Source organism: Polistes fuscatus, unplaced genomic scaffold (genome assembly GCF_010416935.1).
Source record: "Polistes fuscatus isolate 324 unplaced genomic scaffold, CU_Pfus_HIC Scaffold24, whole genome shotgun sequence".
Taxonomy (NCBI): Eukaryota; Metazoa; Arthropoda; class Insecta; order Hymenoptera; family Vespidae; genus Polistes; species Polistes fuscatus.
The window spans coordinates 956,144-980,740 of record NW_025113101.1 but is presented as its reverse complement, the minus strand read 5'-3'; the positions used below and the strand labels follow the sequence as shown (position 1 = coordinate 980,740).

The 24,597-nt window shown below is 32.1% G+C and overlaps 5 protein-coding genes across 6 annotated transcripts; 2 read left to right on the top strand and 3 right to left on the bottom strand.

Annotated features, from left to right (window-relative positions):
* Positions 1-62: 62 nt before the first annotated feature.
* Positions 63-2,029, bottom strand: LOC122518386 (26S proteasome non-ATPase regulatory subunit 6). The gene is made up of 5 exons (XM_043637290.1): positions 1,790-2,029; positions 1,181-1,532; positions 777-1,105; positions 519-687; positions 63-432 (listed from the first exon to the last, which is right to left on the bottom strand). The coding sequence occupies exons 1-5, from the start codon at positions 1,932-1,934 to the stop codon at positions 258-260; spliced, it is 1,170 nt and encodes a 389-aa protein (XP_043493225.1). The 5' UTR covers positions 1,935-2,029; the 3' UTR covers positions 63-257.
* A 123-nt stretch (positions 2,030-2,152) lies between these two features.
* LOC122518379 (dnaJ homolog subfamily C member 30, mitochondrial-like) lies at positions 2,153-3,398 on the top strand. Its single transcript, XM_043637276.1, has one exon. The coding sequence runs from the start codon at positions 2,625-2,627 to the stop codon at positions 3,249-3,251; it is 627 nt and encodes a 208-aa protein (XP_043493211.1). The 5' UTR covers positions 2,153-2,624; the 3' UTR covers positions 3,252-3,398.
* Positions 3,399-3,511: 113 nt separating this feature from the next.
* On the bottom strand, positions 3,512-4,724 carry LOC122518378 (vacuolar protein sorting-associated protein 37B). Its single transcript, XM_043637275.1, has 4 exons — positions 4,514-4,724; positions 4,248-4,419; positions 4,079-4,161; positions 3,512-3,991 (listed from the first exon to the last, which is right to left on the bottom strand). Exons 1-4 carry the CDS (start codon positions 4,643-4,645, stop codon positions 3,734-3,736), a joined length of 645 nt encoding a protein of 214 aa, XP_043493210.1. The 5' UTR covers positions 4,646-4,724; the 3' UTR covers positions 3,512-3,733.
* An 811-nt stretch (positions 4,725-5,535) lies between these two features.
* On the top strand, positions 5,536-8,978 carry LOC122518376 (ribosomal protein S6 kinase delta-1). 2 transcript variants are annotated; one of them, XM_043637271.1, is made up of 5 exons: positions 5,536-5,800; positions 5,884-8,184; positions 8,282-8,377; positions 8,444-8,599; positions 8,829-8,978. In XM_043637271.1, exons 1-4 carry the CDS (start codon positions 5,705-5,707, stop codon positions 8,546-8,548), a joined length of 2,598 nt encoding a protein of 865 aa, XP_043493206.1. In that variant the 5' UTR covers positions 5,536-5,704; the 3' UTR covers positions 8,549-8,599; positions 8,829-8,978. The 2 variants fall into 2 exon arrangements, with proteins under 2 accessions (XP_043493206.1, XP_043493207.1); XM_043637272.1 differs by having other exon boundaries at positions 8,819-8,978.
* On the bottom strand, positions 8,887-12,621 carry LOC122518377 (pancreatic triacylglycerol lipase-like). The gene is made up of 8 exons (XM_043637274.1): positions 11,136-12,621; positions 10,970-11,050; positions 10,612-10,880; positions 10,064-10,538; positions 9,704-9,955; positions 9,464-9,578; positions 9,178-9,384; positions 8,887-9,075 (listed from the first exon to the last, which is right to left on the bottom strand). Exons 1-8 carry the CDS (start codon positions 11,257-11,259, stop codon positions 8,991-8,993), a joined length of 1,608 nt encoding a protein of 535 aa, XP_043493209.1. The 5' UTR covers positions 11,260-12,621; the 3' UTR covers positions 8,887-8,990.
* Positions 12,622-24,597: the final 11,976 nt, after the last annotated feature.

Here is a 24,597-nt window from a genome sequence, read left to right as displayed (position 1 = left end):
ACTGAGATGAAATTGTTACTATTTTATATAATCAAACAGAGAAATCCAGAGAAAGAGTTCAATTTCTCTGATACAAATAGTTTATTCGCAATTTTTTAAGATATGAATTTGACAGGATAATACAACTTTTTAATATAAGATAAAAATACATTAATATAACAACTTATTAAATGATAAAGAAAAGAAAAATACATAATATGTGAAAAATGTATGATACATATTTGACACAAATAAATTGATTTAAATCGGATGTTGATTCATATATTGATAACTCGTGACAATTTTTGTACTCTATTAAGAAGCAAGTCTCCTTGCTTTACCATTGCTTGATACTGCCAATTTTTACTATCTGGACGATTAGTTTCTACTACTCCGCCAACGCGATCAACCTTACAATGCAATCTCCCAGCTGCAATAAATCGGGATAATTCCCTGAAAATAGAAGAGATATGTATGTTAGATTATGTGTGTGTGTGTGATTGATTACATGTGTATCAGTAAATGAAGAAATGGCTTACTGATCTATATATTCTACAGTAACTCCAAATGCTTCTGCCATATAATGTAGCGTTAAAGAGCGGTAAGACTCTAATAATTGCGTGTATGCAAGAATACGCATTTCTCTAACATAGTATCTGTAATGTGGAAATACCAAATAATCCCTTCTTAGTAATCCTTCCACTTGCGCTAAAAGAAGTAAGAAAATCAAGGTAACGACCGAATATAATACAAGAGAAAGACTATATTTTAGAAAGATAATTGTTTGCAAATGTTACCAAGATTCTTGAAGAATTCAGCATAATGACAATTATACAAGGAAAATAGATAATCCTTAACGTCAGAATTGCTGTGCAATACTTCTAAAATTTCTGATCCTTTAATGATCTTATCGCGCAATTCATTCCTTGGCAAACTTATCATACTTAAATAAACAGTGTATCTTACAAATGTATTGTAATCCATAAGTTCATAACTTGTGAATGTACTTATTGTGTCCAAGAAAAAGTTTGCTGCTTCTTTAAAATCGCGTACTGCTATACAGTAAGTTCCTTGATATACTTTCAAGCGATTTCGCCTATCCCAATCACCTCCTTCTTCGATTAAACTAAAAATTTGTAAAATCTTCCATAAATATCATACCTAAGTAGGTAAGCACGCACGTATGAATGCGTATACATACCTTTTCGCTTTTTCTATATTCCTTGTTATATGATCGTGATCCAAATAAAACAAACCAATCCTAATATTATGAAATACGATATCTAGTCTATGACCCAAAGACACAGTTTTATCATAAGTTTTTCTAAATGCTGTTATTGCCCCTTCTTTGTCCCCAATTCGACAAAGATGTTCTGACTTTTTAAGATTGGCTTCGCGTACTTCCATTTCTCCTAAATTTTTCTCAGCGTCCTCAATCGCTCCATCTAACTCTTTTAATTGCTCTGCGTTACGAGCTCTCATATTGGCCAAAAGTGTTTCGTCTACTATCCAACCAAGATCTCGACAAACTTCTTCGTAAAATGGTGCCATATCTATCAAATAGAAAATATTATACGTTAATTATGTATATAAGTAATACATTTTTGATACTGAAGGAAATATGAACAATAAGTATAGGATGTATTTTTCATACCTCTGACGTTTTACTTCAAATCTAATGAAAATATTAATTTGAGATATTGCCATGTAATAATTTATAATCTTTTAAATCTCCTAACTACAATGTTATTGATATAAATAAAATTGATTAAATGTAATATAAGGCAATAGGGAAAAAATGCAAACTCACTTTCTGCTTTAATGGCATCGAGTAGTTTAGTTTTCAAATAGGGATCTTCGTGGTGTTCTGGAAGACTTAATAAGAATTTAATTTGCGCCAATTCCAAATTGGGATTTTTTTCTAATCCTTCCTCTTCTAAATTTTCTAACGGCATTTTAACGCGGGTAATTAATTTATTGACAGTAACAGATTTAACGCAGGATATCTACCGCGAAGAAAGATGGTTCACTTACTATAGATAGGAAACGTATTGATGAATGTGGAATAAGGAAAGAAACCTGATTGGTTAATACTCTCCCTATTTTGTATATCACATTCTTTTGCCAACCTGACGAGGTTGATCCTAACTAACCTAATCTACAATAAGTTAACCTAACCCTTTTTCTGATTATTCCTAGAAAAAAGGAATTATATATTATTTATAATAATACATTAGAGATGACCTCGAAAAATCTTCAGTCAAGCCATTATTTGATCGAATTTCATTGAAATTAAATCTGCATCTCTATATTATAGTAGATATAATATATTCCGTATATAAAGGATATTTGAAAGGATATTTGGATGATTTGTATAACATAACCAGTGGCATTTAAAAAAAGAATTGTATATGTATATATATATATATATATTTTATATTTTGAACATTTTTAATCAATTGAAAGATTTTCAATGAAAATAATCAATGTGTACAAAATGTGCAATGAAAGTTTATCAAGATGACTTGGAAATATGGTATTGGCGTGCAATATGTTACATATGGATGCACGCACACGTGATATTGGAAATAAAGTAATAACATTAATTATATCCTATTTGTGATTTAATCGTAACGACGATAACTATGCGTATCGGTGTAAATAATCGTTGGATAGAAAAGATTCCTCCTTACAATAGCATAATGAATTTATTAGTTGTTCGTTCGGTGCAGTCTAAATTTTGCGCATATTCCAACATGAAAACACATTATGATACATTGGAAATCTCACCGGACGCTACTAGAACACAAATAAAATCGGCATATTATAAATTGAGCATGCAATATCATCCGGATAAAAATGATTCAGAACTAGCGAAAATAAAATTTCAAACTATTTCAGAAGCATACGAAGTATTATACAATTATCAGACGCGCAAACGTTATGACAGATCTATTCTAGTCAATCAAAACATTCAGAAAAATACTCCCAAAACCAATTATACGTATGCTTCTACCTATAACAGTAAAATAAATCCTATGGGAAATAGATATTTTAATTTTGATGAATGGACTCGTCAACATTATGGCGAAACGTTTAATAAAAGAAAGAAGAGAGAGAAAATTATCAAAACGAATATAAACATTGATGAAAAAAAAGAAAAGTCCCAGGAAATGGCAATTATATTTAGCGCAATATCTATCATAGCAATTTATTTAATTATTCAATCTAACACAGATGATAATTATGATGAACCGAAAAAAAAAAATTAACACAAAATCTAGTTTAAAATATATTACGATATAGTAGAATTATCCAAAAGTAGTAATTTTATTTTAAGTTAAACTTAGATTACTAGTATATGGAGCACGCCTACATGTAATGTAAATTATTGTAAATAATTACATTTATAAAAAGTATATTTCTTAGTGTTTTAATGATGAATACATTTTCTTAATATCCAATGAAATGATAATACTAATGCGCTTGACAATATTACGACCTCCACGAGAGAATTCAAGAAATGGAATCATTAGATTGCAGCATCTTTTATTATTTTTTTTTTAACATGGACGAACTACAGTGGACGAATTTGATTAATCTGGAAATACGAAAATATAACTTAACTAGTATTTTTGCACACTATAAAATGAATATTATCAAAATCCAAACTTTCTGGAAAATATTATAATTTTATTTTGTATTTAAAAAGTAAAACAAAAAATTATTCATACGTATTATATACAATTCATGTTCAATATGGCCTATAAAGAGAAGGACCAGATGGTAAGGGCATCGGCATCGATATAGGTCCCGTTGGATATGGTATGGAGGGTGCAATTCCAGGAAAGTTTGGAGAAAAATAAGGTGCAGTATGCGACGATTTTCGCATTATTTCTCTGATTTTATCGACTTTAACTTTACGTAAGTGCATTAATTTTCTTCTCGATAAAAATTGTTCTAAAAATTCATCTACTTCTAAATCACCGGCTAAAAATAATTCTGCTGTTTTCTGAAATATAAGACTCACAAATTAGTTATTATATTTTTTTTTTTTGATTTGAGCATAAATAAAGATGGAACTTGATAAAGCAAGTACCTCTGATTCCTCTTCAATTTCTGCTGCAGCTGCTTGCAAAAGATCTAATGCCGTATCAACCGTCATACTTCCTGATCTCTCCTCTAGTATTATGATAAATATATTTCTTAATTGATATATTACTTATCAAAATGAATCAACGTTATTTAATATTTATTCAAAGACGTACTAATTTCATTGAGTTTTTCCTTAACGCTGAGACATAATCGTTGTCCCTTTTCGCTAAGTTCTTTTAGCATTCGTTTACCTTCTTCCAAGTCGGGTTGTTTCGAAAGATTAAATTCTGCCAACGACCTGTTACTTGCCATAAGTACTTCTTTTTCCGTTTCAAGTTCCTTAAACTAATATCAAGAAAATATTTGTTAAACGGATTATCCTATAGAAGACTTATATTAAATGCTACGATCTAGATATTAAAATCTTTATTCAAATTACCTGTTTTATGTCCTTAACAATGTCTTCGAATTTGCTATCGTCGTTTAATATATCCTTTAACTCTTCGTTACTTAAATGTGTTAACAAACCTAACGCAGCTGGTATATCAGGTTCTTGACTTGATTTATACATTTTGCAATATTTATACTTTTTCAATGATCAATTTATACATACAAATAATTACTGCGTGTATGTATATATATATATAAAAATATATATAAATTTGTCTTCAAACTTGACACGATTCTTCAAAAAAAGAATATCAATTGTTTAAATACATATGTACTTACTTAACCTATACTATAATGATCTATGATGAAATAATATTTACTTACCAAGTAACTGGAAATGATTGTTTCTGCGTTTCAGCCAAGATACAGCAACAATTTAGAGATTTGTATTTTCTGTATTTTGATATTACGATAAGAAAGTGATTATGTGAATATTAATCAAGTAAATGTAATAATTATATACAGATATTTGTCTTCTTTTTGTATTGTCTAATCATAAAACGCGCTTGCGCAATCAGTGTTTTGTGTTTCAACCACGCCTCTAGCGGCTGACTCAAGGAACCAGCAGCAGGACGACGGAAGCGCCTCGCGCGGGAAAAAGAACGGAGAATCGTCGCCATGAATATTATCGACAATCAAAATAAACCGTTTCTTCGTAATTGATAAATATTTTTATCGATAAGTGACTAATAGAAACGATAAAATAAATAATAAATAGTTTGAGGAAAATCTCGGATACAATATTAAAATCATAATATTATTATTATTGCATATGTACACACGCTTCTATCGATTTAATAATTAATCGATATTTAAGGAAATGTAATGTCAGGGTTGACAGTGTCTTTTAGTTGTCACCTATTGCGCGCGTTTCTTAGAAATTATTGAATATTATTAATTAAAGTGTAAGAGAGAGAGATATTTATTTATTTATCGACGCTAATCGTGAGTACAAACTGCTCTTTTTTATAATCATCATGATAACCGTGAGCTATCTTCTGAGTTTTTTACGTTATAACCTCAAAGTGAACATCGGAGATGGTTTATGTACGTTAGGTTGAAGGTACGAAGGTTGAAGGTAATTGGAAACTCGTCTCTGAAATGAAGCCAAGAGTTACATTTTGAAAGTAGTTAATTATATTAAAATTGTTTAACATTAAAAAAATGTATATTATAAAACATGCCAGGAACGAAAGACAAGTGGATTAGACGTTTCGTTATACCCGAAACTACACGACATAGTAAAGGTTTTACCATTTACAAAGTCACATCCGTGGTAAGATTTTATGTTGTATGATTTAAAAATAATCTAATGATAATAAAGTTTGACATATATACTCAAATGTTCGTAACTTTCAGGTATATTTAAGAGCGTCCAGAGAGGAAATATCTAAGGTATCTGTTTGGAAACGTTACAATGACTTTAAAAAACTTCATTCGGAATTATACGCTTTACATGGACGCTTTCAAATTAAAGACCAGTTTCCTCCATTTACAAAATCTAAATTTTTTGGAAGATTCGAAGTGGAAGTTATTGAAGAAAGAAAGCACAGTGCATTACAGTTCTTAGATTTTATTGGAAAACATCGGTGCTTATATACCAGTGACATTTTCATCAAATTTTTTGAGAACAGTCTTATAGATTGTAATATAAATGATTGTTCGCAATCTATTAGTTCTGATACTTCTGAAGAAGAAGTTTCAAGGTCTCTGGCTATAGAAAGAAATTCATTAAAATTGAATACAGTCGCCTCCTCCAAAGAATATGACAAAGAATATAATACCGCTAATGCATTACAGACGCAAATTATAGAACACAGTCATATTTCTAAAGGCGAGAAGACTTTAGGCATAGACACAAGCGTGTCGAATGTATATGACAAACTAGAAGATAATCTGATAAGTAAACACGAAAATTTAAATGAGGAAAAGTATGAAATCAAAAAGACAAAAATGGTCAAAATTCCCAACTCCAAAATGATACAAGATTGTTCAGATCTTGCTCGTACATGCAAGGAAATTACGCATTATATCATAGTAGCTGCAGCTTATATAAATGCAGCATTCAAGCACGAAGCTATTGCAGAATACGAAGAAGCGTTTGCTCAATACAAAATGGGTATCTCTACGTTATTGCTTGGCGTCGAAACAGATCCTGACAATACGAGGAAAATAAGAATTAAAAAAAATATATCTAAATATTTAGATAGGGCGGAGAAATTATATAATAAATACTTAAACTGGAATATTTCGGTGCTAAATAAGCCTGTGTCGGATCTTCAATATTACAAAGTATTAAAAATTATAGATTCCGTAATGCTTGTTACGGATTTGCATTCGAGTAATGTTAGAATTGTTAAAAGTATTGAAAAATCGTTATGCAATAAGGAAAATATTAACAACTATATATTGCGCGGGCAAATACCATTTATGGTGCATTTACATGCATATATTGAAACGGAGACGACGGTATTTCTTATATTGGAATACATTAAACGTGGTAGATTGTGGGATTTTATAATGAAAAATTACAAACCGTGCGATCATTCGTTTAAAAGAGATTCTTTGGAAACGCTTGGTATCAGCAGTCAATATCAAAATACTTTGGAAGAGATACTTAATAACGATAATGAAATCAAATTAATAAAAAGCGGAGAGGTAGAACTTCCTTGTACTCCTTGTACTTACGACACTGCATCGACAGAGATAAAACATATGTTAAAGGAAGATAAAGATCAATGTCGGAAGGATTCTTTAAGTGAAGTCTGTGGCAGTGACGTGCCTACGACACAATTATTAGAAAAAGCGCAAAAATTGTTACAATCCGTTAATGCTACGTTAAGGAGAAGTAATTCTGTTGCTATCCATTTAAATGAATCTAAAGACCTGATGTATTCTCAAGATAATATCAGGCGAGTAATAGAGACTGATGATATTTGTCGATGTGAATGTTCTCTTAAATTAGCATATAATTCTAATCTTAATGAACCCACGCTCAATGATGGTAATAATCGAGAGAAGAAAGAGATGTTTGAATCGATTAAATTCTTTGGAAAAAATAAGATATTGCCAATAAATACGTCAAAGGAGAATAATTTGAAGAAATGTTTAAGTAGTAGTTTGGAGTTCAGTTTTAGTGATGCACAAGAAAATGATACGTCAGATAGCACTAGTTTGGATCCATCGTGTAACTCGATAATAGATAAGAATCTCAAACGTGAATCTTTCCAAACTGAAGATATTATCGAACAAAGTAATGCATCAATGTCGAAATGTTTGAAGGAAAATTGTATGATAGAAAAGAGCAAAGATTGTGTTCATGCGAACAATCATTACGATCCTAATTGTCGCAAATTAGTAAATTGGGAAATTAAGGAAGAAGTTGTTTGTCGTTGGGCAGCTGAAATTCTCTTGGTGCTCGAAGCGTTGCATCAACAAGGAGTTGTAATTTTTGATTTGAAACCTGAAAACATTTTATTGGATGACCATGATCATGTAATATTAACGTATATTGTACCATATCGTAACATCGAATTAACCAAAATAAGACAAGCATATTCGTCTCCGGAGCTGTACACATTTTCGCCTATGACTTCTATTTCGGCAGCAACAGATATTTGGAATTATGGAGTCATTTTGTACGAATTACTAACAGGCATTGTATGCTTTCAAATTGATTCAAGTTAAATCATTATAATGATATATAGATTATTTACCAATTCTACGATTAATCTTATATGTTTATTCTTTTTTGCAGAAGTTTAGTTCCTTGCACCCCGAACCATTCCGTTCTCATTCCGTTCTTAGCATACCTAGTAAATTGTCGGATAATGCCAAATCTTTACTTTTAAGTGTAAGTCTTACCATAACATTTTTTTTTATTTGTTTCTCATTTAAATCATTGAATTATTTTTAATAGATTTTAAAGTACAAGCCAGAGGAACGATTAACAATACCGGATATAAAGGAGCATTGTTTCTTTGAAAAGATCGATTGGTCCAACATGGTATATTGTACAGTTTAAAAGCAGAATGATATGATCTATGATCTAAAAGATTTCTCGTCTACTGTAAAGGTAAGGATTAATCATTTTTTATTAAGAATTTGATCTCTCGCCATTCAAATATATAAATGCTTTCTTTTCTTTTTTTTTTTTTTTTACAAAAAAGTAAGAAAGACAAATGATTATATATTATATTATATATTACATACACTGTGTAAGTAGTAAGACCCAATAATTAATCGTTTGAAAGAAAACGAAGAGAGAACTTCCACATGAATTCTTATATATCAGTTCGTTTCAGATGGAAAATAAATTTTGTACAGTTTAATTGAAGAAAAAAAAGAAAAAATATACATGCGTGGATTGAAAAATTTCGAGATGTTTTAATCATCGTCTGATTAAGAATATAATCGATACAAATATCAAAATATAACAGATTGTTCTAATGAAATAGTACAATTTCTTAATGTTGGTTGCATGGTATGTTCTGGAGTTCCACACGTATCTTTTCTATACCAATCGGAGCATTTAAATCGCAACATTCCCATCTGTAATAATTATAATATAATATTATAAATAATAAGAAAAATGAATTATTTACAATAGCACTCGAAATAAGAATTCTTAATTATAATCAATTAAAGTTTTACCTATCTCCCTTTCTGTTCTCGAGAAACAATTTGTTTAATAGTATAGTATCCGAAGAATCGGCTCTTATTTCCTCCTTTCCATCTTTTTCGATTGTTTTATAAAATTGTATTGTTCCTTTTATAACTGTTACTTTATGTAAACTAGATAAAAAATCATTCGCCGCGATATTGTAGAAAAACATTGGTTGATTGTATAGTTTGGGCAGTCTGGAAAAAAAGAAGAATTAAATTATATTAATGAAAAATAAGGCTGCAAGTAGATATATGAAAATATCAATTGAACAACTGGCAACTGATTTTGAACGTCGTCGTTGAATTATTTTGATACGTATTAAAAATCAATGTTCCCATAGTTTTTGGTAAACCCATAGCTGTCCTTATAGTAGCTCTAAACGGTTCTCCTGAAAAAGTTTGTATTGTTTTCAAGTAGATATTTTAATCGTTCCTTTATATAAAACATTAAATTAGTCTGCAATGAAATGCAATGAAATGCAATGGTATTATATATAATACAATATAGTAATACCACAAAAAGGTGGTGCACTTCTGGTTGGTAAAAAATAAGTTCCCAATGAGCCGTGATTTACTCTGTATCCCATTTCTTGAGACCAACCAGTAGATTCCATCGGGAAACAAGTTCCTCTTGTATATGAAATGATTCCCTGAGGGCAGGGCCATGCTATAAATTTGCATTTTTGGGATTGCGTCAATATGCTTTCTAGGTAGAGTTGCCAGGCCCTTAAATGACTGCAAGCTATTTCCCTATCCAACAATTCGTCTGTAACGAGTAGAACAATAAATAAATAGTATTATGAATAGAGAAGGACGAGTAATTATTTAGTATTGTAATAACATCCTGATCGTGAAAGAAGACAGGATTGTCTACCTTTCAAATGACTAACGACGACGGAATTATGAACGTCGGAACATCCTGGTTGTTCTTTACCGCCATTAGGAAAAATGTCAATGTGCCCGATAGGTTTGAGAAGACCAAATCCATCGATGAAATTTTCGGAGCCATCCGTGTGAATAATGTCAACGAGATGAGCGTCGCTAGCGTCGAGTTTTCTCGATTTTTCCCGAAAGAAATGATTTCGAAAAAATGGCGAGGCCGGATCGAGGCCGGTGATACGAGCAAGGAGAATGCCCCATTTTTTCAACATTTCAGAAGCGCATCCTGCTACGTGAGCTCCCAAGCTAAAACCTGTAAGGTGTACGTCCATTGGATCGGTCCCCAAGTTGAAGGCATCCAAAAGGACAAGGGCAAGTTGTCGGCCAACCAATTCGGTATTGGCGACTGCAGCTGCATAAGTTGTGCCTGCTCCTCTTGTCCAATCCAAAATCAATATATTTACATCCTCCTACGTCCAATGACAAAAGAATCATTTTGTTCCTTTATAAAGATCATCATTTAAATAGGAGGTGAACATTTACCAGATCGAGGAGAGCATTAATCCCGTGAATCAAACTGATATCGTTACCGCTACCTTTGAAGCCGTGTATAATAACTTTCAGTTGCTTTGATACATTCAATCGTGATTGTAACAACGATTCGGATTGATCTGCATACGTAACAACCTTGGGATTTTCCCGATTGCTTCTGGTATATAATAGGAATTTGGTTTTAATAACGTTTGGATGCTCGGGAGGTCTTTTCAAAGATAAGTGGGTCGCTGGTGGATCGGCGAAGCAGCCGACTAGATCTAACATACCGATACGGCCATTAAAATACACTTATATAATAACTATCGTCTTATTGTTAAATATATTATAATTAAGAAGACGTACATACCATAACAAATTTTTCCTTTCAATTCTTCGCGACTGTATCCGAGTCGTCGTAATTTAATACGATTAGACATGCCTAGTATTCCTAGGATAGAACCTCGTATAGATTTCTAGGTCATATTAAGAGGTATCCAAAGTACCAAATATTGCGTAAATCCTATCATACTCACCACGATATCGTCTTCCTTCGATCGAAGATAACGACAAGATTATAAGACAAAATAAGAAAAATATCAATGAATAAGGATTATCACTGTGCCGCATTTTTCTATATTTGTCAGTAATTAATTGCATTAGGTATACGAATTTGGTATTGGTTCGATTATCTCGAAACACTCACTTAAAAACACTTAACTTAACTGTTTGTCGTGTCTTAACAATACGAGAGTCAATACTCCTGTATACTCGACGCAAAAAATCCGGACTTTTTCTTTTCAAACGCGCGTTATAATCAACGAACGATTAATTTGCGTAAAAGTTAAACACGGTAGTAGGGAATAGAAATGTGTCATTTAAAACTATCATTATTATTATATTGGAAATACATGACGAATAGAAGAAATCTTTTTTTGTCTCTACACATTTTCTAAGGATGAAAACTTTGTATATGGTAAAGTATTTCAATGACTCCGATTAATAAACTCGAATTTCATTGAATTATTATTTATCGTGAAAATAAATGATCGTTTATACGCTCGCTGGAAGACTTTCGCTTTGTGCATAGATGCAACGAATAATACCGTGGCCTCCTTCTTCTTCTTTTTCTTGTGATGCAACACATAATGCAATGTAATAAATATAAACAATAATCGAGCATTTCTATCTCTCGACGAGTAGTAGAACTTTCTCTTCGTTTCACGTAGAAACGAATGACGTAGATATTTTGATAATTCAAACAATCGATAATATACTACTACTATTACTAGCAAATGACCCACATTTTCTAAACGTTATTGAAGTTCATCTAAAACCGGCCGAACGAGTCCCGTCTATTTTTCCCCCACGCTCCCGTAAAAGATGCGTTAAAAAAAAACAAAGTGCCAATGCATTGAAACTGCATCGTGTTTGTATTATATTAGCGTTGAAAATATATTTCTTCTTATTTCGTGTAACTGTAATTCGCGGTACGGCAAATCTGAAAGGAAAATTTCAGTAGCTTTCGTATAACTATTTATATATATTAACAAAAGTTAGATATAAGGATAAAAGGATCCGTACTTACAACATATTTATTTGTAATATTTTAGTAATATACTCCTTAGTGTAGACATATATTTATATCGTATGGCAGCATATTATTATGACGCTTTTTTTTCAATACAGGTAAGGTAACTGACAGAAGGATTCATGTTTTTATTATTCGCGGTTCGGGAAACGACATTGTTAATTTCACTTTCTTTAGAAGCTTTCGTTTACATTCGTCATTTCGTGATGTTACACGAACATGGTTTGCGTTCATTCTTTCTCTCTCTCTCTCATTCATTCTCGCTTTTGTGCACGATTCACGCAGCTCCCGCTCGTTCTCGCGTCAAATCAAAATCCTTTGCAGTCGTTTCTCGATAACCATGGATCTACCAATGCTATGATCCACCAAGGATTTCTTATTTTTTTTAAATAAACCCCAATTAATTCGTTATTAAGTGAATTTAGCTCATTTGCCGCAGGCGTTACACGCTCATCGACCGCACGTGCGAACCGGCATTTAATAATAATAATAATAATAATAATAATAATAATAGTAATGATAATGAAGATAATAATGATAATGAAGATGATAATAATAATAATAATAATAATATAATTATTATTATATGATATAGAGTCGTATATTATGTTCGTAACATTATTTCATACTTACTCGCCTAGTTAAAATGTCAATATACATTATAATATACTCTAGTAACGATAATGCAACGTCATTAATTTATTATACTTTGCAACTTAGAAAAATAGTCGTGGCCTAAGCGTGATCGTATCTCGCGACTAAGATGGAACAAGAGGACGCACATAAGCGTGTCAACTCGCGACGAACAAAAATATTACGCGATCATATATTAGGATTCCCGTTTTTTTAATTGACTAGAATAACCCTCTACACACTCACACACACACACATATATATATACATATACATATATATATATATATATATTTATATATCATTTCTTGTTGTTTATTTTCATGAAATTGTCGATTAAAAGAGCTGTAGCGAATCTTTCGTTCATTATTAGATTAAATGCAATCAAGGAGAGATCGAAGATACAAGACTCCATTGAACAACGCGAGATATATGTTTGCGAACGTGTTTCTTTGAATTAGTTTCAATCGTTTATAATAATATTCGTTCTCAATAAGAATGAGACGCGGGTTTACGGGGGGGTCGCGGGATTCGATCACGGCACAATATAATCTATAAAAACAATCAACGAAAACAACGGTACTATTACCCATTTTGAAATCCTTCGACTATACCTAAATTTTAGTTAGAATCGGACAACGATCATTCAGTCTAATCATTGACACTCATTGACTCAAATTGTCTTTGAGATTTGAACGCGCCTGCAATTTTCGCGCTTGCAAGGGCCTCCCTCTCCCTTTTCCCTTTAATCCTTTGCTTTTCTCCCCCGTTAGTGTGCTTCTTGTGCTTTCGGTTAGATGAAATCGCTGTTATTTTCCTATAAGCTCGTTTCTAAATAACAATGAACAAAACAGCAGGAGGGTTGTAAGGGAAGGAAGGAAGGAAGGAAGGAAGGAAGAAAAGGGATTAAGGACACTAAACACGAGACATCCCTTTTCGTACAAAACAAATGTTATAGAAGAGGATGGGAGGGGGGGAAAGGAACAAAATTTATGTTGGAACGATAAGGCTGAACGTACTCAACTTCAAATTGACAATTTAATTTTCAGCTTGTTGTCATTCGTCGTTGGTCGTTCGTTCGTTCGTTCGTTCGTTCGTTCGTTCGTTCGTTCGTCGTTTAAATTTTATTTACGACAGACAAACGCATACACACGCAACCATTATTTCACGCACACCGTTCGAATATCTTATGCACTTTTATCTATATCATAAATGAATTTCATTCGTAAAATTGCTTTTATACGTTTAGTGGTTTTTCTTTTTTTTCTTTCTTTCTTTTTTTTTTTTTGTTTTTTTTTTCTCGTATAATGTGTTTGGGGAACGGTTCGCATAAGCGGTCGGTTGACGCGACGACGAGCGCAAGCCGGCGTAAAAACGCATTACAACGCTAATATATCGACACACTACTATAGTTTGATAATATCTACTGGCTTGATATAGCAATCAACGATAGTCCTTCTCTTTTTTGTCCATTTTCTTTTTTTTTATTTTCGTTTATCTTCTTCTATTCGAGCGCAACTGGCAACCATAGTTTGTTTTATCTCGTTACCTGCCAACTTCTACGCCCTTTCCTTTTATTAATTTTTTTTTTTCTCTTTTTTTCTCTCATCCTTTATTCCTTTCTGTTTATTTTTCTCTTCACGTGTACGTGTACGTGTATGGGTGTGTGTGTGTATGTGTGGAGGTATGCGATGATGTGTGCTGTCAATTATCGAAATCTTATTGTTAAATCCAAGTACAATTGTAAACGTCAGGTCAATTAATATTTATCTAAAGGCAATGATATTTTAATCTCGATTATTGTGTAAATACTGATGGATATAACTGTCGCTATTCACGTTGCACCCCACTTTCTAGAATTCTTTTAACGATTTCCATAATATTTATAGCTCTGCATTTTCAATATATATATATAAATATATATATAAATATATATTTATATATATATTCATATGTTCTCTTTCTCTCTCTCTCTTTCTTCTTTTTTATTTATACTAATATCTCGCTCTCTCTCTCTCTATCTTTCTCTCTTTCTCATTTTCCTATTCTTTTTTCGTTTAATTAAATACATATTATATTTATAGACTTAAAATTTTCAATTTTCTAACGATATTTAATCGTCCGATGACATAAATTTGTAATTCTATTTTTTCCCTCCTTACTTTTTCTTTTTCTAGTTTTCCTCTTTTTTTTTTTGTTTCTTTTTTTTTTTTATTATCTCACAGTATACACGAAGAAGCATAATTAAATATTTCTTTGGCGTCGATTACACGCGCGATTCCGAGCATTTGTTGTTGTTCTTGTTGTTGTTGCAATAATAAATGCGAAATTGAAATGTTATATGATCGTTCAAGAAAATATAGATTTGTAATAACGTTTGTTGCGTACAAATTGAAATGGAAAATCCTTTTTCGGAATCGTTTAAAAACCATTTTTGTTTCGTAATAATAAAAAGCTGCGCTGTGATTTTAATTCGATGAACAGTGTATGATACAATAAAAACAGTGTTCCACAAAAGTTCGAATTATTTTTTAAGCGAAGAACGAAAGCTCCTATTCGTTTACGGTTGCCTTTCTTCTCCGACTAATAATTGGTGCAATATTTGATGCAATGATATATTGTCACAGGGGGGGGGGATATGATGACGATGATGACGATGATTATTTCTTACAAATAAAAATGACATTTGTATGTATTTACATAGCACGTTCCAAACAGAGACACTAATACGATGTTTGTTCTTTGCTAATTATAATCAATTTGATTATAATAATAAGAAAGAGGCACAAGTGTTTTTTCCATGCGTTCAAATTAACGATAATGTTTCGTTATCAATGCTTTTTTTTTATAATTTTTATAGCTGTTCAAATTAAAAAAAAATTAAAAAAATAAGAATAATTAACGTATAAAGGAATATAAATAGAAAAGATATTAAAAAAAATGGTCTCAACATTTGTGTAATTATTATCATCCGGAAATTGAGATAAAGACACAACACGACACGACACGACACACACGACACGACACGACACAACACGACACAACACGACACGCAAGCTCTTTCTTATTACTATCGAGGTGTCTCCAAATGGAATGATGATAACGTTTCGTTGCAACTTGTAATTTCATCTAACTACCGATACAAAAGATAAAACGTTTTTGTTGTTTATATTTGACAAGCTTGACGTGTGCACTTTTTTTTTACGCGAGAACATACAATTGTTAGAAATATATTATTATTATTATTAAATAAAAAAATCAAATGAGATCGATTTTAATCTCGAATAAAATATAACAGCCGAGGTGTATATGTTGTGTGTGTTTGTGTATGTGTGTGTGTGTGTGTGTCCTTAAAAGTAGTTAATTAAAAATAGTCAACGTACCCGCTCGAACGTAGCGTTCCTTAAATGTCTCGTAAAACGCGAAATTGCCGTGAAACAATGGCAATGAACTTTTTAATGAGAGTTGAGATGCTGAGAATGATTTATTTTAAACACATATTGCAAATATATATATATATATACCAATTGCAATAGGTATTTTTTGACGATAACTCGGCTTATTTATGTTGTGCTAGTTGCAGCACCATTAGGAAAATACGTCTACGCGTTCTATGCACTTTGTCATTCGTGCAATGATAAATGGATATTTGTAATTTTGATAAATGGATATGTCAAGGGAAAATGAAGACATGATCGTGTCAGTTTCTTCTTCTTCTTCTTCTTCTTGTTTTCTTCTTCGGAAATATCTAAACGTAATAAGTTTGTCTTCTATTATAGAATTATCGTGCGTATTTATTGCCTTTTATCAGAATCAGAATTAAGTAAGTGTTTTTCTTTTTTTCTTTTGTTCAAATCAAAAAGGAATTGTTTTAAACGTTAGTGAAAATAAAGAGGAAAGAATTAGTTTTGATCGTTGGTTCGACACCGATATGCCATTTTAATTTGAATATGGATTATCATCTCGGGTTATTATTGGCAAAAACTACGACTAATCCTACAAGCGTGTGTCTTTTGTGTTTATCCTGACCATTTCTAAATATTATTAAAAATTAAAATTATAATAGGAGGCCTGTTGGATATTTTTGTTTGTAATGTTTTACCCTCGCTAAGGATCCGCGATGATCTAACACGTTATCCAGTTAAAGTATTTATTTTCCTAGGCCTGTCTTTCTCGCCCTAATTCCTTCGTGTGATATGTAGGATCATACCTGGTGTATATGAAAGCAGTATCAGGGTGACATTATGATTTTTATCTATGTACCGTCGTTCACAACGGTGATATTAAACTAACACACAAGTATTTTAACTTGATTGACGCGGAACAATATAATGTATATAACAACAATAACAATTTGAAACTTTGTAAACGTGCACGCAAAGATGAACAATAGAACGATGTACGAAAAAAAGTCACGAAAAAATGTCACGAAAAAAGTCAAACGACAAATCGAAGCTCACCCTTTTTCTTATCTTATGCGATTTATTTGGGAAAAAAATAAATAAAAAAAAAAACAAATACTTTTGTTTAAATGTTTCATATGTGAGATATGTGTGGTGAACACTCGTGTATGTTGGTACGCGCAATAATACTTCGGAATAATTCGAGCATTATTATGATTAAGACGGTATGTTCTACTGACAATGGAACATATTCGTTTATATTTCAATCTCAATCTCGAGAAAAAAGAAAACTACAAATTTTATAGATATAATCGGACAAAAGTGAATAACCCTATCGTTTAAAATATGTTCCTTTGTAAGTAAGAAGATCAATGAGAAGGGTGCATATTTCTTATTTACAAGCCTTTTCAGTTATTCAACTTTGTTTCCTACTCGCGAGCTCGTATAACTCGTTAATTTTTATAATTCTTTGCTATTATATTTTGACTATGTACACTATGTATGTGCGCGCGCGCTGTATCTTTGCGTTTGCGTTTAGTGTTTTAATGTTAGAGTGTGTTTGCTGCGTGTACCCAATTGGTCACTCGGAATATTTAAGAAACGCGTTTCGAGAAGTAAGCCCATTCTCTTCTATTTAGAATTCGTCTCTCGAGAATCTTACATTTCTTATTATCATATTTTCTTATTTTCTTAGTTTTTCTCATAGTTTTTCTTTTTTTATGAAATCCTTTCAACGAGATTTGATATAATTATAATAATAATAATAATAATAATAATGCTTCTATCCGTTTAGATATACCTATATACATATTATTATAATAGTAAATCTACCATGTGCTTGTTGTTATTATTATTATTATCCGTTTAAGATCATCCAAATGAATTAGATTAAAAATATGACTTTGGTTTTTTGTTTATTCGGTGAATGGGGCTGCTAAATCTACAATCGTCGTCGCGTTCGATGACTCGAACGAGTCATTCGATTAACGAATTATTTTCTCATTTCTTTTGCCTATTCTATTATTATTATTATTCGTATTCTTCGATTTGTCGGAAGAATGATGGAAGAGCAACGTAAATCATAACAGTTTAACGATAAGAATCGTCTCCAAGTTTAGAAAGGAACTTGAAAATGTTATTTCGCAAAAAACATTATCGCAAATCCTTGCTTTTTGGATTTTGTACTCTTCTACGCGTATAATAGGCTCCTCTGTGTTTTTTTGTTATTTATAATAACATATTAATTAATAATTAATTAATAATATTATTTTACATATACGTCGTCAACTTTGACAAATGTTCTATTTTTTATTTATTCGACTGCGACGAATTTGATTTGCCTTTTTCTCGCACGATATTATTTTTCTTCTAGATAGATATTAGAAGAGATAGAAGAAATCTAATAGAATATAAATTTGGCGACGACGATTCCTATTATTTTGAGAAAAAGTATCGAAACTATGATATAGAAACGTCAAACTTTTGTATAATTATAATTGTTGTTTACGCATGAAATATCTGCTGGAATCAAGACGCGCGGAAGAAGTACCTAGAAAAGGTATATATATGCTTCAATTTCTAACTTATATAGAGAGTAATCATTGCAAAACTTTTCCTTTTTTTCCCTCTCCCTCCCTCCCTCTCGGTGGTGAATTTGTTTGTTTCCTTGGAAACTTTTCAATATGACAAATGTGGTCCATCGAATAGGTGTATGTATGTATGTATGTGTGTATGTATGTATGTATGTATGTATAAGTTATATAGTCATAAAACTCGACGACGCCAAAAGCCTGGCTTCGTGACTGTATTTTGAACACTCGTGTTGAATAATGTAACGATATAAAAATAGAGAGCAAATGTAATGCTGGACCGCGTATCTTTGCGTGTAATGACGGTGTAGAAAGGTTGTGTGTTTAATATGTGGTTGCATTTATAGTTTCAATGAAGATCTAATGAAATGTATAACGATTAGAGATACGAAAGATTAGCGATAACGAACAGTCTCTCGTATTATTTATTTGTGCCCTTCCGATCAACTCGGATTTCTTCAACGATATCGATCGTGTGTTTATGCGCTTTTTTTCATTTCTATTTTATTATACGAGTATAGTAAAACGCCAATAATGAAAATTTTATATAACCCGGTATAAAAAAGATACGTAATAAAAATTTCCCTTATTAGAAATATTAGAAATATTACATTAGTAAGAAAACAAAGTGCGCGTAGGTAATAAGTATATTTATAAATAGACAAATTGTAGACGCAAGCAGCCAGTCAGGAAACCAAGCCTTCGACCGTCCCTTCGACGCGAAGGGATAATACGATATTTCGTTATCAGTCGAGATGCAACCCTTTTCTGCAATCACGCGCAAAGTGATCAAGGTAATGCACCTCTTTACTACCTATACGTTGTCCTTCGTTTTGCAACTATTTATCTTGTGTCTATTATTTTCTTTCTTTTCCTTTTCCTCCCTTTTTTTCATTTATCTCTATTAGTATTTTCTCGTGATTGCATCTCTCTCATTTTTTGAATCATCTCCTAGATGTAGAAACACGCAATGTGTACTCGTTTCGAAATGAATAATAATTAATTAATTAATTAATTAATTAAGTAAATAAGTAAGTAAGTAAGTAAGTAAGTAAAAAGATCAATACATACATACTTCCTTCGTTGTGAATACGCAGCGTTCAACGATATTTCTTTGTACAATAAAGCCTTATAGTTTATTTATTATAGTATTACGAGCACTTTCCTTCTTTCTTCCGTTTATCCTTTTTCCTTCTTTTTATGAAATATATTATTATAATATATTTCTAAATTATCTGCTTCCTCGTACTCGTTCTTACTCGTTCGGGAACACTCCCCCGAATAATATCGACCGATCTCATCAAAAAACAGAGAGATAATCCTCTCGGCTCGACGATTATTATAGTCTCGTAAAAGGAAAAATAAATGTGAAAGATCGCGAAACGCCAATAATTTTCCTTTACAATTAATATACAATAATAACGATGCGAAAATAACGAAAAATACGCTTTCGATCGAGAGGTTGCGTCTTACAAAACGAAAACGACGACTCTCGAAGGAATTTCTCTATGTGGATCTTCATTTTATTTATTTATTTATTTATTTATTTGTTCATAATCCATAAACTATGACGATTCGTAGATCTAGACCAAATTCGGTCCGACTCGGTTAAAGTCGCGATTGCTCGAAGTAATTAAGAAGGAGGAGAAATCACGTGGTTGTGTTTCATCTTTTTTCCCTTTTTTTTAAATCTATTTTTCTCTTTTTTTTGTCCTTTTTCTTTGTTTTTCTATTGTTTTTTTCCCCATCGATTTACGAGCCCCTATAGTCAAATCCTAGATCCTGTCGAGCGACGCGTATCGCGGGCCTCCTTAAGTTTTAATAATTAATAGATATTAGGTATAACAACAGTCAAGTTATATAAAATTACGGCAGTGTGCTTTCACGTATAATAATTAATATTACTCGCTTGCTCTCTTTCTTTCTCTCTCTCTCTCTTTCTCTCTTTCTTTCTGAACCTATACATTCGAATGATTTATTTTATTACTAACAATAAAGTCAGGACGGCGAGGAACGCTGGATACCATCATTTTTAGCATAGTTCGATATACCGTTTTAAAGGGCACTTCGATCAAACCAGACAGGATTATTCATCGAAAATATCGTAATAGAACCTTTCGATAAAATCAAATTATTCGACAATTGTCTACAGGAAAACCGATTGGACAGAATTAAGAGAAAAATCTTTCTAAATTCAATTAAAAATCATTGACAAATATATTTTCTATGCCATTCGTTTAAATGAAAATTCACGAAAGAGGATTATTATTGTAGAATTCGTGAAAAAATTGGGCCGTTGGAACTGACTGGACCGGGATTCGAACCCGGATAGTTCGCTTCCGGGTGACTGCTCTTTAACCAATTGAGCTATCCAGGGTCCACCGTTCAATCTTCTCACGAATGCCTATTTAAGTGTTTGGCTTGGAGACGCTCGCATCCCACATTATTTTCATCATCGAATAACGAGATCAGAGTTATCAATTCCTATGTTTCAAACGAATAGAATATTTAACAACCTCCCTTTCTCGGAAAGGAAACAAATCCCTCCTGATAAATAATAATAATAATAATAATAATAATAATAATACGTTAGAATAAATGACTAGGAGAGAAAAGATGTAAATGACGCGATGGCAAAATTCGTTCTATCCTCCGAAATAGGGGGTAGGTGGGTGGGTGGGTGGTGGTGGTGTGGGGGAGAAATACGAAGTACCCGGCATTTCCTCGCTCACGCAAGTAGAAAAAACGATAGGCAGTCATACGATTGGATGAGGGCTGGGCTTTAGTCGCTTGGGACTATGGGTGGGAACTTATGGGGTTGAAAAGGGGGGGGGCGCCTGTCGATACGACTAAATTTATGCGCTTTAATGATACACTCATTGTCAACCTATACAATGTTTTCTGACTCGACGCGTATATTCGGAGAGAGTATTCGTTCTCCTCGTCATCGTCGTTAAACTACCCTTAACGGGAGGAAAAAAAAACACCCTTTTTTTTTTCCCCTGTACCGACAGAGAAAATAAATGTTACGGTATAATAGGATATATTATGTATCCTAAGTATTATCTTTTTCTTTACGTTTATACATAATATTATTATATATTTCAGTGCTTTATCCCGTACGAACAAGGACACGAGCGAACAATAGATACTACCTACAATATAACTACGTATCGTTTAACGAGTACGAACTTTTTCAACTTATTAACTATGCAATTTACGATGCCAAATAGGTTTCATTTTGGAGATCTTTTTTTATTTTTTTTCAACTTTTCATCTATGTCTATCACTCAGCCGCTCATCCTCTCATTCTCTCTCACCACTCTCGCTCTCTACTTGTCTTTTTTCTTTTTTCTTTTTTTTTCTTTTATATATATATATATATATACTTCTGCAATTTTAAATAAACGATAATACTGGCTATTTTTCATTTTTTTTTTTGTTACCTTTAAAATTATATATATATATATATATATTATATATATGTTATATATATGTATATGTGTATGTAAATATTATTTAATCGGAGCGGTTTACTCGTAATTATTATCGTTTTTTTTGAATGAGTTCTCACACACGTTGCATCGATTTTTATCATCTACACATCGTTTATACTTCGTATTCCATTATATTATCGCGTGAACATTTTTGCATAGAACGCGTCGCGATATTACCGATGGTGATCTTTTTTTCTATGGTGTTAACGTGTATCTGTGCGCGTATGTGTCTATGTACGTGTGTGTATATATATGTGTGTGTGATGCAGGCACGTTTGCCTACGCTTTTGGCTGATTCTTTCGTATTTTTTTTTTTATTTTCAAACTTCATATCCTTGATATAGCATGCGCGCGCGTAACCCTTTCGATATTTCTCTGTAGCGGCCCTTTTTTTTTTTTAATATTATTTCTTATTTAGTATGTATATGTTTGTTATTTTTTTATTATTTATAATATATATATATATGTATATATATATTATATATAATATATATATATATATATTGTTAGCAGTTGTCTGTTTTTTGTTTGTTTGTATACGAGGGCTAACTATAACGCTACAAGTAATAATTTTTTTATCAAAAGCACATGTATATCGTGACTAATCTACATATGTATATATAACATGTGTATAATAGTATATTGTATATAAACCGACCATTATGTATGTCACATTATTTTTTATTTATTTATTTCTTTTTGCGTACACTTTTTCCTAGGATTTTCTGCAGAGGAGTGAGTATATGTATATATGTTTATGTAAGGGTGTGCGTCTGTCTGTCTGTCTGTCTGTCTACCTGTCTTAGTTTTTATTTGCATATATACCTATCGTAATGGCTGGTGGCTGCAGTGGGGAAGAAGGTTTGCATTTTCCTCACATTGATTAATCATTTCTTTCGTGCTTTATCGAACTCGTTGTCGTCGAGGCAACTCTTGCAAATTTTTCTTTAACGCACGTGCGAGATAAGAAAAAAACCGTTTACTGCGATCAAATAAATCACTCGTTTAGTTATCTCCAATTATGCAATTAGAGGGGAAAATATTTATCGAACGGAGCCTCCCCCGATGATTCTTTTTATTTTTTTTTTTTATTTTTTCTCATTGCTCGTGTCTCGTAGAGAAATGATTTGTTTTCTGTCGATAATAGAACGATTATGTGCGATTTAACGAAAATGAGAGACCAACACACAACAACGAAATCAAATTAGAAAATATAATCGATTATTTTAATTGAAAATAAAAAAAAAAGATGATTTACGTACGTTTTAAATAGCCTACATATTTTTCCTTCCATGTTTTTATTGATATATTTCGAGTTTATCGAGTTTCATTTTTTCTTTTCAAATCGATAGGCATACTTTAATAAGTTTTTAAAGTTTCGCTTCTCGCTCGAAATATTTTCATTTCCAATTAGCAGCTCTCTCTCTTTCTCTCTCTCTCTCTTTCTTTCTTTTCGATCACATTTGTCTATTTATTTATTTAATTATTTATTTATTTATTATTACGATAGAGAGATCACGCGAAAAACTGCATGAATTTCGAGGAAAGTTTTCCTCCTATCGAGCTAGGAACGTCGTTTTTTCATTTGTCAATTGGGAAAGAATATTCGCGATGGTCCCACAGCATTTTATTCAGGATTTTCAAATTGCTTTGACGATCGTCTAATTCGTCGGGTATCCTACCACGATCTTTCTTCATATTTTCGATTAATAATTATTGTTCCAACTCATAAATATGAGCTATGAAAGTAATAGAAATATCCAGAAATATCAGCTGAGAAATGATCATTCGCTTTAGTGTCCAATCAATATCGACTATCATTATAATTATGACGTTGATACGCATTACGCAATTTACCGAATATAATTTGTATTTTATCGTAGGATTCTAAGCTAACTCGGCACGTCGTAGATCGATTCTAATATCGCACGTGCCTTTTTAAATCCTTTTTTGAAATTAATTTCTTTTCATATCGAATAGAATGTAACGCGTGTAACAAATTTCATTTATTTAGAGTCTTTACGAAGTTACAAACGAAAAGTAAGAGGATGGATATTTGTTAGGCAACGTGCGATTACGAATCGGTTGAAGAGACCATCGACGAGGGAAAGACGATCGTTGAAATAATCGAAACCGTCGTCGACTCGCGAATCGAAAGGCCAGAAAACATCGCCCCACGGTGTTGTTTTATTTCAATTTGTATTTGTGTAGTCTATCGTATGGTCAAAAAGAAGCATGACTCTTTTATTCTCTCTCCCTCTCTCTCTCTCTCTCTCTCGCATTGA

Excerpts from the sequence above, each read along its gene's own strand:
- LOC122518386 (XM_043637290.1), bottom strand. The coding sequence starts at position 1,934 with ATGCCGTTAGAAAATTTAGAAGAGGAAGGATTAGAAAAAAATCCCAAT. Across the intron at positions 1,533-1,789 it reads CGATGCCATTAAAGCAGAAA|ATATGGCACCATTTTACGAA; the intron begins GTGAGTTTGCAT and ends TCTATTTGATAG. Across the intron at positions 1,106-1,180 it reads AATATAGAAAAAGCGAAAAG|TTTAATCGAAGAAGGAGGTG; the intron begins GTATGTATACGC and ends ACAAATTTTTAG.
- LOC122518379 (XM_043637276.1), top strand. The coding sequence starts at position 2,625 with ATGCGTATCGGTGTAAATAATCGTTGGATAGAAAAGATTCCTCCTTAC.
- LOC122518378 (XM_043637275.1), bottom strand. The coding sequence starts at position 4,645 with ATGTATAAATCAAGTCAAGAACCTGATATACCAGCTGCGTTAGGTTTG. Across the intron at positions 4,420-4,513 it reads TTGTTAAGGACATAAAACAG|TTTAAGGAACTTGAAACGGA; the intron begins GTAATTTGAATA and ends TCTTGATATTAG. Across the intron at positions 4,162-4,247 it reads GGAAAAACTCAATGAAATTA|AGGAGAGATCAGGAAGTATG; the intron begins GTACGTCTTTGA and ends TCATAATACTAG.
- LOC122518376 (XM_043637271.1), top strand. The coding sequence starts at position 5,705 with ATGCCAGGAACGAAAGACAAGTGGATTAGACGTTTCGTTATACCCGAA. Across the intron at positions 5,801-5,883 it reads TTTACAAAGTCACATCCGTG|GTATATTTAAGAGCGTCCAG; the intron begins GTAAGATTTTAT and ends CGTAACTTTCAG. Across the intron at positions 8,378-8,443 it reads CCAAATCTTTACTTTTAAGT|ATTTTAAAGTACAAGCCAGA; the intron begins GTAAGTCTTACC and ends TATTTTTAATAG.
- LOC122518377 (XM_043637274.1), bottom strand. The coding sequence starts at position 11,259 with ATGCAATTAATTACTGACAAATATAGAAAAATGCGGCACAGTGATAAT. Across the intron at positions 10,539-10,611 it reads TTAATGCTCTCCTCGATCTG|GAGGATGTAAATATATTGAT; the intron begins GTAAATGTTCAC and ends CATTGGACGTAG. Across the intron at positions 9,956-10,063 it reads CGTCGTTAGTCATTTGAAAG|ACGAATTGTTGGATAGGGAA; the intron begins GTAGACAATCCT and ends TACTCGTTACAG.